The 15629-nt window shown below is 36.2% G+C and overlaps 1 protein-coding gene across 1 annotated transcript in view; it reads right to left on the reverse strand.

Annotated features, from left to right (window-relative positions):
* Positions 1-8070, reverse strand: part of LOC107558308 (serine/threonine-protein kinase BRSK2-like) — a 239582-nt gene extending 231512 nt beyond the window's left edge. Inside the window, exon 1 of the mRNA XM_016241958.1 lies at positions 7706-8070. Within this exon, the coding sequence (XP_016097444.1) occupies positions 7706-7799 (94 nt within the window). The 5' untranslated portion in view covers positions 7800-8070. The remainder of the gene's footprint in view (positions 1-7705) is intronic.
* Between the last annotated feature and the right edge of the window lie 7559 nt (positions 8071-15629).

A 15629-nucleotide genomic window follows, 5' to 3' on the forward strand; every position in this document is an offset into this window, starting at 1 on the left:
TTCTGTATTATTCAACAAAGACAAGCTATAAATCATTGTATAGTATGACCAACACACTATTAGATTAAACATAAATGTTTTTTTCTGTAGGCCAGGCCTATATGTTACGATGAAATTAGGTGATGCATGAAATGATATGAATGACATTTTTATTTAACAACTACAATCACAGTATATTGACTGATTTGTTGAACTTCCAACCTTGTAAGCATGTAATAATTATGACAACAAAGCACTGACAAATAAGCCTGGTGTAAACATTAATATGAAAGTCAGTAACAAATCACAGAAACTAAAGTAGATTGCAGAAATATAAAAACAAATCTGTTGCTTTACCACACTACTTTAGGTCATTCAAAGTCACTGTAATAAACATATGTAAACATGTGCACTGCACTTTTTAAACACTGTCTGTTAACTTTAGACCAGTGGTTCCCAAACTTTTTTGGTTGCGCCCCCCTCAGACTACCAAATAATTTCACTAAACATTATGAAAAATTAATGTTTTTTTTCATTTAAAAAACCTACAGGGAAAAAAAACACCTGCATCACTTGAAACATTGAAAAATAGCATAGAGAGAATAACTTATTATTATTCTCTCCCTGTTATTTATTTACTTTTTGTGGGTTTCTTGCTGCCCGCTAAGGCATAGGACACACACAGGCTTTCCTCCTCACCAACAACATTAAACACCGTGTCAACACCGGACGCGAGCGGCAAAATACAGTAGAACCCATTATAATCAGTGACGCTGTGTACACTGGATGCAGCGCGGCACGACAAAACCCGACATTAAACTGATGCCTTGCTCTATTTATGACGTACTGACACAAAATTAAAATGATTTGCACCGGTCACTTTGTCGCGTCAGTGTAGAGCTGTTGTGGCGCGATGCACAACTGTAGCGCACGGTATAGACACAGTGAGTGAAGCCGAGAGCAAGATATGCCTTGTCATATTTTCTGCATTTAGCTTTTAAATGACCAGCACCTGCCTGTGCGACTTCATCTATGGCTTTTCTCTTCGCTTTCACAAACCGATCCATCTCCCATTCTAAGTTACGTCCTTTTGACACAGTACGTCTGAACCGAACTGGTTATTTTGGACAACTGATTCTGTGCTAATGTTATGAGCGCGGGTAAACCGAAGACTTGAATGAAGGGCAATCCGGCGAAACTTAAGTTTACTTAATTACAAATAAACCGTAATGGATTATACATAGTAAGTGGAGCATAGTTTCTGCGCTGATCAAGACTAATTTATTGACGTCATAACTGTAAAACATCCTAGTTTGCAGATCACTGCCTGTATATGTGTTGATGCTTTAGATACAAAAATCCAAATTGTAAGAAACGTATCAGATTATGATGTTTTAATTGACTGATGTTATGATTACAGACTTTATATTTGAATGTGTTAAACCCGCGATAGACTTGACGCCATTACGTCATTACGTCGAGCGTAAAAGAACCGGTGAACCGGTTTTTTCAACCAGTTTATTGAATCGAACTGTCCGAAAGAACCGGTTCGCGGAAAAGAACCGAACTTCCCATCACTAGTGTGTGTCATCAAAGTACTGCGATAGCTATAAGAGCGCGGACGTCTCCTTATGCTTTCTCTCACTCGCCGTGCTTTGATGTCATACACCGATCTGATCTTCAAGTCGAACACACCTCTTTACTCTCGACTGTCACGTGACCGTGTAATCACAGCCTCTGCGACTGAAAAATCATTGAATTTTTTCATATCGCGATATTATCGCAAATGCAATTAATCGTTCAGCCCTACTAAAAAGTCTATAATACGTTGTTCAATGGCATGTTCCATTGTGACAACCTATTGGGGCATGTTGTCACAAAATCTGTTTTCAATTAACTGGCCAATAAATATTTAAAACAAATAATAAAATACTTAATAGTATGTGTCTAGACAGAAACTGAGAGGTACTCATTGGAGTATTAAAAAAATATAAATCAAATCAAATAAAAGTTAGTTTGAGAAATTGCCCTGCTCTCCACTATTGTGCAGTATTGAGCAGCAATTAGATTCCAGTATCTCAAACTCAGAGGCACAAAATCCTGCTTAAATCATCTGAGAGCCACAGATGCAAAACAGCCAAATATAATACACTAGCATCACTTTGTTTAGATAAAAAGAGAGGAAGTTCCTGTTCTTGAGCAAGTGTACTCGCATATGAGAACACTTCAGCAATAAAATTAAAATATGTGTTCTTCTCTCAAGCCAGAGATTCATAATTTCGCTGAACAAAACTGCTGTTTTGTTAATTGTTCTATGAAACCGTCAGAAAAAATGGATGAATTAGTTACTTAAAAATTAATATTGGTTGTATTTGTAAATTATGGTTATTTTATTAAGGTCTATACATTTTTTAATTGAATACATGTACTATACATTTATTTAAATTTAACTTCATTTTTAATTAATTAAACTGCAGCCATACTACTGTTCAAAACTTCTCTTAAGCATATCAAGGCTGTGTATATTTAATAAAAAATACAGTAAAATCTGTAATTTTGCAAAATATTACTACAATTTAAAATAAGCGTTTTCTATTTTAATGTTTTAAAATCTAATTTATTGCTTTGATCAAAGCTGAATTTCCAGCATTATTACTCCAGTCTTCAGTGTCACATGATCCTTCAGAAATCAGTCTAATATGCTGATCTGCTGCTCAAGAAACATTTCAGATTATTATCAATGTTGAAAATAATATGTTGACATTTTTGTGGAAACCTTTATTTTTCAGGATTCTTTGATTTTTTTTTTTTATGTATAGAAATCTTCTGTAACATTATAAATGTCTTTACTGTCACTTTTGATCAACTTAATGCATCCTTGTTGAATTAATTTCTTAAAGAAACAGCAGTGGATGTATATCGGAGCACGAGGACATTTTTTCATCATATGACTGGAACAGATAGAGTTTTCTGCAAAGTATGTTTGAGCATCCAACTCTGGTGATGTTTGAGAATCAATCAAAATAACACGATTCCATGTTAAACGGCACACAGCGAGCCTGATTATGTTGTTTATCAAATTCGCTTGACAATGTATCATGCATGTAAACAGAGAGACAGCACAGATGCGTATCAGTCGACGGGAGCCCAAGAAAACAGAAAATCTCTGATAGCGTTTAGAATTGAAGGAAAATTGAGCGTAGCGGCCCCATCATTCTGTGACAATTTCAGGGCTTTTCCACTTGTCAAAAACCTGACGACAAAACAGCAGCCTCCGATACGCCGGGTTACACCCCAAACAGAGCTCAATAAAGTCTGCCCAACAAACCCAACTGCACAAAACGAAAAGCACATTTAAAGAGACAGCGCACCTCAAATTCAAAAATCGATCATCTGCTCATTCAAACCTTGTGTGACTATTTCTTCACCCAAACACAGAATAGACTTGGAAAGTAGTGTGCAAGATACTTTTAAGGTGCTTTTTGGAGCTTGACAGCTCCAGTCCCCATCCACTTCCATTGTACGGAAAAAGAAAGAAAGTCACAGAGGTTCAGATTTGAATTTTTAGGTGAACGGCTGTTTTAACCGCTATAAGAGGCACTGCATAAATGATGAATGAAGATCTTGACAAACGGTTCTCAGTCAGCAATTCATAACTATCATTCAGAAATCGACTCGGACAAAAACATCAATGCCGTTGGCAGTTTGCACTCTTTCTCTGCAGCTGATGTAAAACAGCGAGGCAATATGTTTTTGAGAGATCTCAGTTGAATTTTCATGCTACGGGCATATAAACACTCATTCACTCGCTGCAGGCCAGAAACGGGCTTGTGATTAGCCTATATTTGATTTTTCTGCATTTGCAAATTTGCAACATTAGGCACAAGGGCACATTTGGTGGAGAGGTTGTGATTATTTAAGAGAATGCTTCCGTTATATTCAATGAAGCTGTTGCTCGTTTGCAGTGTAGAAATGGTCTACGTTCAGAACTGCATGCTACTATAAACCTTGTATAATTTCTGTAGTATGCCGTATATAAGCTATTCTCTGTATACATTATTTATGTATGGAATATTCTGGAAGGTCTGTGATAGGGGTGTCCGATATCATGATTTTTGATCGTGGACGATTAAAATGTCTCTTTCGCGTCTGATTGTGCTGCTAATACGGTCAAAACACACAAGGTTAATAGTTGAGAGAAAAACTGATGCGTTTTGTTTAAAAAAAGTGGTGAAAGGCCAACCAACTGCTCTGGGTTGTGAAGCTTGAAGCTTGTTTCAATCCTTGAGAGATTCAGAACGTCAATTCGTCTGCTTAAGAAACTGTTCTGACCATCATGAAGTCATCCGTCTTGCAGCCGAAGGCCAGGCGTAATGTTCACATAATGAATGAATGAGTCAGGAGACTCACGCAGACTTTGCCACAGGCAAAAACAAGCCTTGTTCCAATCTGAGAGGAGTCTAAAGAAGTCTAAAGGAGACATAAAACTATGACTCCTTTAGAATAAAAATAGTGAAACAGTATTTGACCCGTCACACTAAACAACCTAAGCTCACTACACTGAAGAGATACAGTAAAAAAAAAAAATCTTGAGCTAGAAAACACAACTAAACATGCTAGCCATTATTGCCCACAAAACACACAAAGGAGGAAGTTAAAAGCACAATTGCTCTGTCGAATCGGAAGAGTTCAGAGCAGCTCAGATTTCAGTGATAAGGAGAACAAACACCCTGATTGCCTTATTGTGCCTCGCTACTGTGGAAACTGTTAAAAATCCAGCAATGATGCCAAAACCGAGCGTGTTGTCATCCCATCTGTGACCAAAACACAGCAACAACAACAACAAATTTCCTATTTCGTCCTAAAATACCAATGACACACAAAGCCAGAAACTGTAGCACCCTAAATAGCAGCAAATAATAATAATAAAAACTACAATTACAGATAGAGACCTTTAGATGATCAGCAAAATGTCTGGAAAAATGAAATTAAATACTCAATTAAATGTACTATTAATGTTAGATATTATATTTAAAGATATATTAAATTAACTGAATGACTGAAAACGTTACAGATAGAGAGACCTCCCAGATGATCCAAAAATGGTTAGAACATATTAATATTTCTTCAAAAAAAAAAAGATATATATATATATATATACACATACACACACACAAACATTTTAATCAAATTGAATATTTATATTAAATGTACCATTTATAATTATAATTAAATATATTATTAATAATAAGATAATATTTCATTTAAAAATATATATTTCATTTCAAATTTTACAAATACATTTTACATGATATTTACAATGTCCTGAATGATTGAAAATGTTCACAAACTCAGTCTGAGCACGTCCAGGTTTGCCATTCAGTCAGCCATACACGGGCAACCGTTCTCGATAAGCATCTTCCATAAACCTATTGCAAGCGTCCTGTATTAGATCAGTGAAGGGAAGTGGAAATATACAACTTGTAATGGAGCTGCGTCATTGTAGCAAATCACACGATTCCACCCCCAGTCTTTACACAACAGCAGCAGATATGAAATTATGCTCTTTATACAATTAGAAGCTGCAGTTAAAATAAGCCGTGCCACAGTCTTAAACCAGCATTTTTAACTCAGACCGAGGAACTCCCAAGCAACAAGAAACCAGAGGCTCTTCTGACTTCAAAATTTGACCTTTACTTCACCTCCTCCCTTCTACGTGTGGTCCGTCGAGTCTCCGGTCCACGTGAAAGCATGTGTGAGCCAGAGTCTTACCATGAGGGATTACAAACACACGTGTGTTTGTGTCAGATCCTAATCACATAATGAACATGGCATTGCCCAGGACGCCTAGATCAACCCCGGCCTTCTGCTTTACACTATAAATAAAACACAGAGCTGGCATCAGGAAGCCAACAATCACTGGCCATCCGTCTTCAGACTCTTGGATGATACCTGGATAGTGAGCTAAGCAGGACTAAGCTTGGCCGTCAAATATCTGAGGAAAAAAAAGGCATAGTGGTAACAGTCAGACGCATTAGATGCATCGCAAATGTGCCCGTCGTGCTGATCTGATTAAGCAGACAGGTGGCAGACATGCAGACTAACAAAGGAAAGCGGTAGTTGACATACTACTGTGTGATCTATGAGGAACAAGCTGATTCCTGTAGGCCGTGCATGTGCGCGGATTACGCATTTCAGCTGCCGCCAGGGAATTCAGTGAAACGGAGATCGGTTTACAGTGGCTGAAAGATATTCGGACACTTTCAAAGTTCTGAATATCTTCGTGTTATAACAAAACTCTCATTATTTAAAGAAATGGTTCACTCTCAGGCCATCCTGTAGATTTGTTCCTTCACCAGTTTGTAGAAATGCATCATTCCATCACTTGCTCACCACTGGATCCTCTGCAGTGAATGGGTGCCGTCAGAATGAGAGTCCAAACAGCTGATAAAAACATCACAAGCAATCCACACCACTCCAGTCCATCAGTTAATGTCTTGAGATGTGAAAAGATGTGCGTTTATAAGACATAAATACATCATTAAGGTGTTTTCACTTCATAGATGTTAAATGTGGCTGAAGTGTCTAAATGCTTGTTACTAAATTAAAAAGATCCATAAATGAAAATAATACATGCAATAAAAGGCTCTGACTTCACACAGAGGATCTGAACTTTGATCCGACTGCCTAATCTTATTATCAGAAAACATACAATCTCATGTTCCCATTAATAGCAGAACAACTATGACAAAAACGCCACTGATCGAACCACCATTTTTAAGCAATCAGACCATATATAAAATCCTACCAATCAGCCTTTTAACATCAGCTCAAGAAGACTAGACAGTCAACCCAAAAATCCGCACAATCATCTTCCCAAAAACATGTGCTAAGCATCTTCTGGTGGAGAGGTTGCAAGAAAATCACTGCTATTGTAATATTCAGGGATGGCAGATGGGCCGAAACAGCAATAAAGTGTTGCATCACTTTCTCCTTGCAGTGATACTGCCACCCCGGCACATGCTCACTTCACATTTACAGTCATATTTTATATGATATTATACAAAAGCTTTTTCTTTAATTATATATATAATTTGTAATATATAAAACACAAATAAATGCAGATATTAAAAATTATTATATATTAAAAAACATTTTATTTCATATTTAATACTACATTTGCAAGTAAAAAAAAAAACTTAAATATATATGTAACACAACCATATCTGGATTATGTATAAATTCGCAAATGATCGATATCTAGCGTCAAAACCAAAAAGTACAGCAGTAATTTGTGAATGATCAGTTTCAGATGTTGCCATCATACTCCTGTAAACCCTTATGGCCACATGCTAATGAAAAGCCGAAGGTGTGAATGGTGGTGAGACCCTATTCTGAGAAAAGTTCAAGCTATCGGGCAGGTAGTTCTTAGCACTTCTGCATAAATGCACCAATGCATCATGTAAAACTCAAGCGCACAAGTTCCTGAGCGCGCATTCAGATCCCAGTGCTGCAAGCAACACACCCGAGCTGCTGAAGGATGCAGAGACACATTGTTACAATCTTACTGAACACCGAAACAAATCAATGGCACATGCATCCAACAGCATATGCACCTCACAATATACACAACCACACAATATCAGCCCACCGGACACAGGCTGCTCTCTCTTATGGAGATCATAACGCAATGCATTATACAGCTGAAATGCCCGAAAGCACAAACCTGTCTGTCCTTTCCCGAGGGTCTTTTCCAAGCGGTACGGTCCCACGTAATTGGCATGAGGGCTAGTGCTATTTTCTTTCCCTGACAATGACATTGTCCCCGTCTAAACACACTTCACGCGGCGCTGCAGTTCTTGGGATACAGCAATCCTCTTATAGCTGCGCTGCACCGGAGGACGCGCTTTACTCCAATTTAACGACGTCTGCTTTTGTTTCTCCTGCCCGTTTCAGACAGAGAGTCTGTGGTTGAGGTGGGGAAAAGGGCTCTTTTAATGTGTCCTCTCCCTTCCTTCTCACGGGGTGAACCGGGCGGCTGAAGATCCGACTGGCATCGCGGGGACCTGCGCGGCTTCTCTCTCTCTCTCTCTCTCTCTCTCTCTCTCTCTCTCTCTCTCTCTCTCTGGCGCGGCCGGCCTGGCCGGTCTGCGAATCCGCCGACGCTACTACGGCGAAGGCATGCTTATTAATATTCATGAGCTAAGCCTTCGCCATTGGATAGCCATGAATTAATATTAAAAAGCCATTTTTTGAAGCCTAAGAAACAAATAGAGGACCATTTTTTTTAATAATCAATAATGAATTAAATGAGTAGTTCTGTATGTTAAATAAATACATGTGTATAATGCGATATAAATTTAGTCCTGCATTTTTTTTTATAAATACAACTTTATTAATAAATTCTTTGAATATGTATTATATTTATTGATTTCAGTATTTATGTATTGTCATTTGCTTTCATGTACATGAAATCTACTAAAGAAGCTTAGCCATTGGAGGATGAGCGTGTGACGCCAGCAAACCCTAATGCATATTAATGAGATGCGCCTGTGTCGTAGTAGGATTGGTAATTTGTCGTGCTGAGGCTGAGCTGCAGCGCTTAATTTTGATTGACGGAGAAGCTCGCCAAGAGTGCCGCAGCTGATGAGCTCTGACAGCAATGAAACGGCAATGAACATTTTTAATTTTGCAATAATTTCCCCGCTGTTAGACCAAATATTTTTTTAACATTTTAAGAATGAAACAAATGAGGAATTCTGCACGTAAAATAAATAAATAAATAAATACATGTAGGCCTAATAATAATAATAACAAAAGTAATAATAAATAGCCTACTAGATAATAAATATTTGTCTATATATTAGTTTATTAATTATTTGTTTTGAATATTCATTATTTGTAGGCTACTTATTTCATTTTTGTATAATTGTATAGAAATATAAAAATATATAAATTAATATATTATATTATATGATAAAAGTTATATAAGGATATAAAAATTATATATAATCACAATGATTATTTAAAAATCATTAAATTGCTGTTAGACCAAATATCTTAAAACATAAATAAATAAATACAATTTTTGGTTAGTTACCATTTACTCATCCTTATCAGTGTTATTTTAGTATTATTTATATAATATTATAGGAAGTATTAATGATCTTTTTATATTTTCAGTTTTCTTTGTAATAGTAAAGTATTACTATTACTACTTAGTAACGTTTTAGATGCTTGTGCTGTAATTTTGTTGTTGTTGTTGTTAAATATTTACATATAGCATTCATTTAATTTAATTTCAGTTTAGGAGTAGTACTTCAAATTAAAATATATTAAAGCTTTGCCAAGGCAACATTTTCAGATTTTTTTCAATTACTGATAATGATTTTAACAGTTTTAGTTTTATATTCATATAATCAGTGAAACAAATTAAATAAATGAAATAAAATAAAGCCTTAATAATATTCTCTCCTGTACAGTTGCACACTAAATCAACAAAGTATTTTGACTATTGTTTTATTATTCATCCCTTTTTAATGTTTATTTTTTCCTGCTATGATTTCACTCATGTAACACGTTGTGGTCTCTCAGTGAGCAGCTCATAAAGGTTTAAGCTCTGTGTTCACTGAGCAGACTGTGTTGACCAGAAGCTTTATTCCACTACCTGCTGATCTCAGAGCAGTGTGAGAGTGAGAGCAGCAGTCAATAACACGCCTCCCTGAGTGTGAAGCACCCAACTCTGACTCTTCACAGCACTACATTACACATCCGTACACACCACAACACACGCTCAGCGCCTGCAGTGCTACACATACAGACCCTTCATCAGCTGTATCGTGGAATCTGAGACACACATTAACACCAGTTATGCTTGAAACTAAATATCAGGAACAAAATCAGTTCCTGCTGGTCGTCCTCAAGAGAGAACTTGATGTTCTCCTGAAGATCTGCTACTTAGGTCTGTATTGAAAAACCCAAAACAAACACACACTGTCTGAGTAGGATCAGAAACTTCCTTTGCGACCATTAAAAAGTATGCTCTATATACTGTAGTATGTGTGTAGTGAATTCAGATGTACTACATCCACCATTCTGGGACTGTCACATGGCCTACACTTCAACTCCTCAGCTGTGGCCTCACAGGATAGTCAATTCAGACATGCTACACCTCACAAACACTGCTTTTCGCAATATATATGTGGTATCGAGCCCAGCTTATGATTTCACCAAGTTGAACTTCCTGGAACAACATTCCCGTATCAACCAATCAGAGCTTGGGGTTTGACTTAAAGCAATAGTTCATGCAAAAATGAAAAATCTGTCATTTACTCATTCCGGAAATTAAATTTTATTTTATTCGGCTTAATTTAATTGACAACTATTAGTTTTAGTCTTAAGTAAGTATGCGTCGTGTCGGGATCCTGATCACCCTGTTGGGGTTTATTCTGAGATAACAACCGGCTGGATGTACATTATCCCGCTTATTACATGGCTAAAAAGATTTGTTTTTACCATATATGTTGAAATTAATGCTGAAGTCTTCCATTGTAACACGCGGTGGTTAAGTGTTTTCTGTCACAATATGGCGCCAGACAGTCAACGATAGCGGAGTGACTCGTTAAGCATATAAGTAGTACCGGTCAAGATAACTTGTAGTACCCGGATGAGCGGTGTGTTATTCAATTTGGCGGTTGTTATCTGGGAATAACATACCGCTGGATGGCACGATTCACCAATCAGAATCAAGTATTCCACAGAGCCGTGTAATAATTAATAATAATAATACTGATCTTCATGTCGTTATAAACTCGTATGGCTTTCTTTTTTTTTGCTTCTGCAGAGCTCACGACACAGTCTCATAGAATTTTTATTTATTTTTTTTAACTGTTTGACGTTTTGGGGAATTGCTGGCTAATTTGTATGAATATGTTCGATCTTACTAGTAAGTTTTCGTAGGATACTTATAGGATCTACAGTGGGTTTAGAAAAGAATCACTCCCTTTAAAATAATCACATTTTGTTGCTTTGCAACAATGAAGACGGACATCGTTTTTGTTTTATCCATCTGTATTTACTCTGTGCAGCTTATAACATCCAAGTGAAAGATATAACACCAACATGTCAGAAAAACCTAAATAATCAGAATCACTGAGTTGGAAAATATCATATCATATCATACCGCCACCTCTTTAAATAGTTCAACTCAAAAGAACTCAAAAGAAGATATTTTGAAGAAAGCTTCAGAAGTTTTTAGTCTAACTCAATGGGGTCCAAAACTTTCAAGCTCCAAAATGAACAGTAAGGTAGCATGAAATTAATCCATACAGCAGTTTTCTAACTACTGTATCACTTCTTGAGTTTATACTTTGACTTAGGTTAGTAATATAACTATGTTTATGTGCATCAATGTTGTTCCAAGACCAACCATCCAAGACATCCAGGAAATCATCACCAGTCACCAGCACATCCCCATCCACAATAACAGCTCTCAGTGAGGATCTCCCTTTGAAGCTTTGAGGAACATCTGTACACGTTGTGTCTAATCAAGCTTGCCAGTGCGTCCCTTGCTCCCCTGCATCACAACGACTGTGAAATTAATCAGGAGGCGCAGCGAGCCTTAGCATGATGCTACATGGGAACGTCCGCTAAACTGCCTCGGATTTCAGAAGTTAATGATGAGATGAGATGCCTGTTGTTTGTAATATAAACTAACTTCCAAACATTCGCTATCACTCGCAGCTATTGATTTGATATGTGCTGTTTATTTGATATTATATTCTACAGTGATAAAAAAAATGTTAGGGAAACTAGTTTGAAAGTTACAAGCGAGTTTCTTTTTAAATATGGAACTTTCTCATGATATAACAAAACCAGGGACTGTTTTTGAATAAATTGGTTTCATATATTGCATCTGTGGGATGCACAGATGTCAGAATGCAGAATAACGTTTATAGTTTTATAAAGTATGCAGTTTACCTTTGATAAACACACTTAATTATGGAATAATTATCAAGGGTGTGCAAATGAGAATTATTACCGCTGGATGGCACGATTCACCAATCAGAATCAAGTATTCCACAGAGCCGTGTAATAATTAATAATAATAATACTGATCTTCATGTCGTTATAAACTCGTATGGCTTTCTTTTTTTTTGCTTCTGCAGAGCTCACGACACAGTCTCATAGAATTTTTATTTATTTTTTTTAACTGTTTGACGTTTTGGGGAATTGCTGGCTAATTTGTATGAATATGTTCGATCTTACTAGTAAGTTTTCGTAGGATACTTATAGGATCTACAGTGGGTTTAGAAAAGAATCACTCCCTTTAAAATAATCACATTTTGTTGCTTTGCAACAATGAAGACGGACATCGTTTTTGTTTTATCCATCTGTATTTACTCTGTGCAGCTTATAACATCCAAGTGAAAGATATAACACCAACATGTCAGAAAAACCTAAATAATCAGAATCACTGAGTTGGAAAATATCATATCATATCATACCGCCACCTCTTTAAATAGTTCAACTCAAAAGAACTCAAAAGAAGATATTTTGAAGAAAGCTTCAGAAGTTTTTAGTCTAACTCAATGGGGTCCAAAACTTTCAAGCTCCAAAATGAACAGTAAGGTAGCATGAAATTAATCCATACAGCAGTTTTCTAACTACTGTATCACTTCTTGAGTTTATACTTTGACTTAGGTTAGTAATATAACTATGTTTATGTGCATCAATGTTGTTCCAAGACCAACCATCCAAGACATCCAGGAAATCATCACCAGTCACCAGCACATCCCCATCCACAATAACAGCTCTCAGTGAGGATCTCCCTTTGAAGCTTTGAGGAACATCTGTACACGTTGTGTCTAATCAAGCTTGCCAGTGCGTCCCTTGCTCCCCTGCATCACAACGACTGTGAAATTAATCAGGAGGCGCAGCGAGCCTTAGCATGATGCTACATGGGAACGTCCGCTAAACTGCCTCGGATTTCAGAAGTTAATGATGAGATGAGATGCCTGTTGTTTGTAATATAAACTAACTTCCAAACATTCGCTATCACTCGCAGCTATTGATTTGATATGTGCTGTTTATTTGATATTATATTCTACAGTGATAAAAAAAATGTTAGGGAAACTAGTTTGAAAGTTACAAGCGAGTTTCTTTTTAAATATGGAACTTTCTCATGATATAACAAAACCAGGGACTGTTTTTGAATAAATTGGTTTCATATATTGCATCTGTGGGATGCACAGATGTCAGAATGCAGAATAACGTTTATAGTTTTATAAAGTATGCAGTTTACCTTTGATAAACACACTTAATTATGGAATAATTATCAAGGGTGTGCAAATGAGAATTATTACAAACTTGATTATCATCAATTCTAAGTTACATATGGAGGAGGACCACATTTACACACAAATGGTAATTCATTTAGGCAGAACAGAGACTTCAATCAGTGATATCATTATCAGTGTTGGGGGTAACGCATTACAAGTAACGCGAGTTATGTAATCAGATTACTTTTTTCAAGTAACTAGTAAAGTAACGCATTACTTTTTAATTTACAAGAGAATATCTGAGTTACTTTTTCAAAAACCGTACTAATAACTATAATTACTCTAGACAAACATTTGTGTGTCTTTTTTTATTGTCTTTTTTAAGTGTGTTGAAATTTCTTCTTCTGCATTATACTGTACAGACGTAAATTTACTTTCCCTTCAGCCTGAGGCGTATTCATTTCACTTTTGGTGTGAAAGCGCTTTTATATTTGCCAAAAACAGAACTTTTTTATTTTAAAAACAAACAAGCGAGCCCTGTCCAGATTTAAAAAGTAACGCAAAAGTAACGTAACGCATTACTTTCCATAAAAAGTAACTAGTAATTAGTTACTTTTTTATGGAGTAACGCAATATTGTAATGCATTACTTTTAAAAGTAACTTTCCCCAACACTGATCATTATTTATTCTGTATTTTTTTTTTACATATAAATTCTGATTCATTCTAATGAATCAGTTCAACTCCATTTAAGACGAGCCGATTCATTTGAATGAATCAAATTTTCCACCTCTAGGTACAGTATGCGAGAGAGGAATTTTTAAGACGAATTGATTCATTAGAATGAATTGGACTTTCCAACTCTGCATACAGTATGAGAGAGAGAACCATTTAGGATGAACTGATTCAGTAGAATAAATCAGACTTTACAACTACATGGTAGAAGGTTTTGGAGGAACTGATTCAACAGAATAAACTAATTCATTAGAGAAACAGCCTTTTGGGAGCTTTTTTGAACTGATTTACAAAAATGAATCAGACTTTCCAACTAAAAGATAAAGAAACAATTGTAACAAAGCGATTCACTTGAATGAAATCGTTCTTTTAAATCTACATATGAGAGAAAGAACCATTTAGGACTAAACGATACACTAGAATGAATCAGACTTTCAAACTCAATGAGAGAGAGAACAGATAAGAAAGAATTGATATACTAGAATGAACTGAACTTTCCAACTCTACAAATGAGACACAGAACCATTTAGAAAAAAACAATTCACTAAAATGAATCAGACTATTAAAATCTTCATCTTAGGATGAACGATTCATTAGAATGAATCAGACAAAGAATAATTTAAGATGAACTGGTTTAACAGCATGAATCAAACTTTCCAACTCCTCGCATGAGAGAAACAACCTTTTGGGATGAAACGATTCACTGGAATGAATCAGACTTTCATCTCTACATATGAGACAGAACCATTTAGAACTGACAGATTCATCGGAATGAACTCGACTTTCCAAATCTGCATATAAGTGAGAGAACTGTTTAGAATGAACTGATTCACTACAATGAACCAGACTCTCCAACTCCACATATGAGAGAAACAGTGTTTTAGGATGGACCAATTCGGCAGAATTAATTGGATTTTCCAACTCTACAAAGAGACAGAATATAGGATGAACCATTTCACTATGAATGAATCCGAATTTTCAGCTTTACATGAGAGAAAGAACCATTTATGATTAACCAATTCAACAGAATGAATCAAACTTTCCAACTCTCACACATGAGAGAAACAACCTCTTGGGATGAACTGATTCAATAGAATGAATCAGACTTTCCAACTCTACATGAAAGAAAGAACCGTTTAAGATGATCTGATTAAGTAAAATGAATCAGATTTTTCAGCTCTAGATTTGAGAGAGAGAACAGTTCAGGATGAACTGAATCGGGCTTTCCAACTCTACAAAATGAGAACTGTTTAGGTCAAATAGATTCAGCAGAATGAATCGAAAATTTCCAGCTCTACATGAGACAATGAACCATTTTAGGAAGAACTGATTCAACAGAATAAAATGGAGTTTCAAACTCCACACATGATAAGAACAACCATTTAAGATGAATTCAACATTCCAACTTTACAGGAGGTAAAGAACTGTTTAGAACAAACTGACTCACTTGGACTTTCAACTCTGCATACGAGAGAGAGAGAACCATTTTGGATGAAAAGACTGAATAGAATGAATCAAACTTTCCCATCTCCATATAAGTGAGAGAACTGCTTAGGACCAACCAATGCACTAGAATGAATCAGTCTGTCCATCTCTTCATCTACTGTAGAACCGTTTAAGATGAACTGATTCACTT

The sequence above is a fragment of the Sinocyclocheilus grahami genome, unplaced genomic scaffold, assembly GCF_001515645.1.
Source record: "Sinocyclocheilus grahami isolate Dianchi unplaced genomic scaffold, SAMN03320097.WGS_v1.1 scaffold640.1, whole genome shotgun sequence".
Lineage (NCBI taxonomy): Eukaryota > Metazoa > Chordata > Actinopteri > Cypriniformes > Cyprinidae > Sinocyclocheilus > Sinocyclocheilus grahami.